The 4653-nt window shown below is 35.4% G+C and overlaps 1 protein-coding gene across 1 annotated transcript; it reads left to right on the plus strand.

Moving 5' to 3' along the window:
* The first annotated feature begins 716 nt into the window (after positions 1 to 716).
* LOC103501388 (uncharacterized) lies at positions 717 to 4178 on the plus strand. Its single transcript, XM_008464957.2, has 3 exons — positions 717 to 1125; positions 2587 to 2824; positions 3845 to 4178. The coding sequence occupies exons 1-3, from the start codon at positions 826 to 828 to the stop codon at positions 3973 to 3975; spliced, it is 669 nt and encodes a 222-aa protein (XP_008463179.1). The 5' UTR covers positions 717 to 825; the 3' UTR covers positions 3976 to 4178.
* The last annotated feature ends 475 nt before the right edge of the window (positions 4179 to 4653 follow it).

Below are 4653 nucleotides of genomic sequence, written 5' to 3' on the forward strand. Positions count from 1 at the left end.
TTGAAAAGATAAATTGTAGCCATATCTAAACGATCGCGTATCTAAACGATCGTAAATATATTACGCGCGCGTTGTTTACGGCGTAGTTGACGGAACATTTTTGATATTTTAGACGGTGAGGTTTGAGTTTTTTCCGTTTACGAAATTGTTCTATACAATGTAAATAATTTACCGTTTTATTATATTTTTTAAAAGACCCCTCTATATATAAATATATAAACCAAAAGTAAATTTCTTTTTGAATGGACATTGTATATATATAACACAAAATTAGGTTGTGTCAAGTCAAGCCGACCCCTTAGTTGCACAACAGGCAACTCGACTCAACGTTCCAACATTTTTTTCTCCAATTTCCTAATCCAATCCAACTCTATCCAATCCAATACAAAATTTAATTTAATTCGATCCTTATAATTTGGGTAATTAGAATCGGTCCGGCTACCAATTTTTTTAAACATCCCACCTAACAATTGTTTAAATAATTTCAGAACGACCCATTAATATATAAAATAAAAAGGCGTGAAGTTGAAAAAGAACAAAACTGACGTAGGATTTTGACCCAAAAGCAAAATATATCACAAACATTTCTTGAAGTACTATACATTATATTAATCAACAGTCTGGAGTTATCTCAAATCTTAATGCCACGTGTTAAAATATCACTTGATCATAAATGCACATGTGCTACGTGGTGTTCAGTCTATTTGCATCTCCGTCAATCTAACGATACACTTCTATCCAGCCAAAAGCCGACACCCAAATTATTAACTCACTACACAATTTTACTATTTATTAATTCTCAAAATTCGCCGGAGCCTCTCAAAAATGGCGGAAGCGCACGACTCCGATGCTCGGAATACCACCGTGCCTGTTGAGGAAGAAGATGCATCCAGTCATCAATCCAAAGGATTGTCTATTGACGATCAGACCGTTTATGAACCTCTCCGCCGTCTGATCGCTGAGATTTTCTTTCCCGATGAAATTAAGGGTTCTTTGTTTCATCGCGTCAAGGTCTCCGTCGCTGATAATGGCCCTGCCGTTGGACAAGCTTGCAGAAACTTTGGTCACGACGTTCTTTCTTGGACTCGTAGGGGCAGTCCTCTTCGAGCGCTCCTTGTTATCTCTGTGAGTATTACTTATAATTCTAAAGTTGTGGTTGTATGGACTTGTTTGTTGTGTTTAAAATGCATTTCTTTCAGTAATTAATGGATTGTATGCTAATGTTCGAGATTATGATTTTATTGCTTTTTGGTTTTTCTTTTAAGGTTTCGCTTGATCTGGACGGGATTTGTTGTTAAAAGGAATATGTTTTACTTGGTAATGAATACTGTCAAGCAATTTCCGGCTCATGGCCAAAATTGCAGAGAGTGCTTGAGTGGCCGTGTTTTTTACTTTTGGAGAAAAGATTTTGTTGAAGTGCTTTTCTTCCTTTTGTTCGATCTCTTTGCGTCTTACTTTTTATACGCTCTTTCTAGTCGAACCAAAAAAGTCCTGGTTTCGTTTTTACACAAATTCAATTAATGCTCCCCATCTTTTGCTGTTTGGCTTCTAGTACCCTTTACCAGGTGTTGTTCCTGTGGAGGGAGTTGATCCCTTCTTCCTTGGCCCTTGGCCATCCTTCGCATGGTATAAGATTGGAATGGTACACGTTCAGTATATTTGCATCTCCATCCATCCAACGATAAACTTTGGCTCACCGATGGTAACATCCATGGAAAAGTAAACTTTCTTCGTCGTGAGAGAGTATTATATATTTTGGTGGTTTAGAGACATAGCCTAGAAAGATATATTTATTAGCTCCAGGGTCAATTTTACTTCTTTTTAGGAGAGTGATTATGGGTAAAGGCAATTTAACAAAAACATTTAAGAACGAATATTAATAGTAGCATGCAAAGATTCTCAAACTCTATTTATTTCTCACAATCAAGGATTTTCTTTCTGATGTGATCCTTGTAGTACATTTTTACAGGAGTTATAACTGAAGCCTATTGATATGTTTTTGGTAACTATAGGTTGGCTTTAATCCTATGATAATTCTGTTTATTTTTGGGCAGTTTGGATACAGAAGCGTTATAGGATCTTCATTTGTACTTTTATGGTTGGAGAAGATGTGTGAGAGATTTTAAATTTCTGTATTCCATATGGAGATCTCTCAAGTTCTTTTGTGATTTTGACTCCCTCTTTTATTGGTGCCAATTGTAATAGTCCGTGTCTCTTTAATATTGCTATGTGTCGTTGACATCTGACCTCCCTCTCCTAGTTTTTCTGTTAATGAAAAATTTTCAATCTAAGAGAGGAATGAATTAGGAGAAATTGATAGGACTTGTTACTATGAATTAGAAATGATTCTGGCTTTTGAGACTCGTTGCAAGGAGGACGTAACCATTGAACATCAATACAATACTGATGAATGATGTGTATTGTGCCATGGTTCCTCTTAACTGCTTTTATCTATTTTGGATCTGTTGCAAAATTTTCACTGTAGTAGTCCTCTCTATTTTCCACACACAAAGACAAACTGAAATGCTTTTTTATGTTCTCGCCAGTACCCCTTTAAGTTGTTTCTTACATCTGAAACTGCTGCAGGTTGGGACAATTGTTCTTCTTGCAATGACGGGATCACTCATCTTTCTGTTATTCTTTCTGGCAGCCACTCTCAATGCCATTATTATCTCTCTTCTTGTATCCTTGGCAGCAGTTGGAGGCTTCTTGGCTCTTTTCTTTGCTTGCGTAACAGCCATATATGTGGGAGCATTAGGAGTTGCTTTGTTTGTTATATCTACTGCAACAATCTCAGCAATTGTAGCTGTGGTGATCGCCGCAGGTACCAATAATATACACTTCTCTAAATCACGTTTCTTGAAAACCTCTTAACCAACTGGTATGAAACTGTACATATTGGTCTGAATTGGTTGGGTCTCAGTCTGGTAAGGGAAACGAAAAACATCAAACATTATCCTCCCATCTTTACCGTAGGAATAAACATAATATGATTGAGATGTTAAAAGAAAATAACAGTAGAAACACAAAAATCAGATTCTGATTCAAATCGGATAAAAACTATAGCCCGCCATAAAGAAATCTACTATGGGAAGAATTATTACATCCACAGAAAATTCTCTTCTCGATTCCGATTTCTAGAATACTCTCTCAAAACTTTGATGTACCACTCACGCACTTTTTCCTGCTTTTTACGTGAGAATATAAAGAGGGAATTTAGCAAGAGTTAGTAAATCCACTAACCAAGCTTTAAGTGTTACTAAGGGATAGTGTTTGTTGTACCCATTTGATGCGAGAAGAAAAGGGGTTACTTGGGTAATTAGGTAATATTCTAGATTAATTCTCTTTTTACTCCAACTTGTAATAAAATTGTATTGATAAGACTCTTCCCCTCTTGTATGAAACAATTGTTATCATTTTATTAAAAGATTCCTCGAAGGATTACTCCTTAAAGACTACCATTAGGCTCATTAGTTCGCTTTCTGGAATCTTTCAAATGTAGGATTGCTACTCTTCTAATATTTTGCTGAAAGCCTTATAATCATATACTTAGCAGTTTTCTAACTTTTTGTTTCTACTCTTCATCTTCTCTAAGCCACAATTTAAATTGTTTCCTCAATCATTTGGATGAATTTAACTTGTACACACCAATGAAAATATTGTAAGCTAAGAGTTTCTTTTCAATAGGAGGATCCAGAGAAGTTCTGCCTTCTATAATAAAAAGTCGATGATTTTCCACTGATTTTGTTTGTCTTCATGAGAGTAGACCTTGGGTCAATTGGACACTTTTGGGGGGTTGCCATATTTTTCTGTGCTCTTAACATCTTACATTCTCAAAATTCAGGTTGGATTGGGTTCTTCTTTATGGTTTGGCTAGCGATATGCAAAAGTTTTGGTCTTGCGAAACGGTCGGTGAGCGCAAGCAATTCAGCAATTTCAGCATTTTCTTATGCTAGGCGTGCCCACAAAGACTAGGTAAATGTTTCAGATCCTTTAAATGAATGCTATGGAGTGGGATATGTTATTGTTTCACACTTTTTCCTCATCCTGAGTCACTTTTAGAAGATCTGGTGCATATGTTACATCGAGTTAAGGCCTTGTTATTGTATCCATAATGTGTAATCTTACAATGTAAATAATCTTTTAATAGTATATTATCTACTCTATGGGTTTCTTTATTGGCGATGAAAGTACTAAGATTTGAAGATAACTCTTCCATGAACTATAATCCTAATTTTTAAGTAAATTTTTTTATTTCACTATGAACTGTAATTGTCAAAATTTTATAGGATTAAAATTTAAGGTGTCCAATCAGGATTTGTCCAACTCAATGACTTCCTATTGATGAAGCAGGTTGGAACTTATGTATATATGTTTGGATTGTTCAAGGGAATGGATTGTATAAATTCAAGTGTGTAAATGTGATTATATAAATTTAAGTGTGTAAATGTGAAATTACTAATGCCAACGGGAACTTGGCTCAACATACATTAATGCACGTTGAGGACTACGAGATTCATAGTTTGAATCCTTCCGCTCCCATTTTTTCTAGAAAAATTTTGAGATTATAAATGATCACAATTGTTTAATTCAAACTAATTATATGTGAGACCTAGTGTCCCCTGAAATTGAAATTTAAGTCATGAAAGATGA

The sequence above is a fragment of the Cucumis melo genome, chromosome 9 (assembly GCF_025177605.1).
Source record: "Cucumis melo cultivar AY chromosome 9, USDA_Cmelo_AY_1.0, whole genome shotgun sequence".
Lineage (NCBI taxonomy): Eukaryota > Viridiplantae > Streptophyta > Magnoliopsida > Cucurbitales > Cucurbitaceae > Cucumis > Cucumis melo.

Excerpts from the sequence above, each read along its gene's own strand:
- LOC103501388 (XM_008464957.2), top strand. The coding sequence starts at position 826 with ATGGCGGAAGCGCACGACTCCGATGCTCGGAATACCACCGTGCCTGTT. Across the intron at positions 1,126-2,586 it reads GAGCGCTCCTTGTTATCTCT|GTTGGGACAATTGTTCTTCT; the intron begins GTGAGTATTACT and ends AAACTGCTGCAG. Across the intron at positions 2,825-3,844 it reads AGCTGTGGTGATCGCCGCAG|GTTGGATTGGGTTCTTCTTT; the intron begins GTACCAATAATA and ends CTCAAAATTCAG.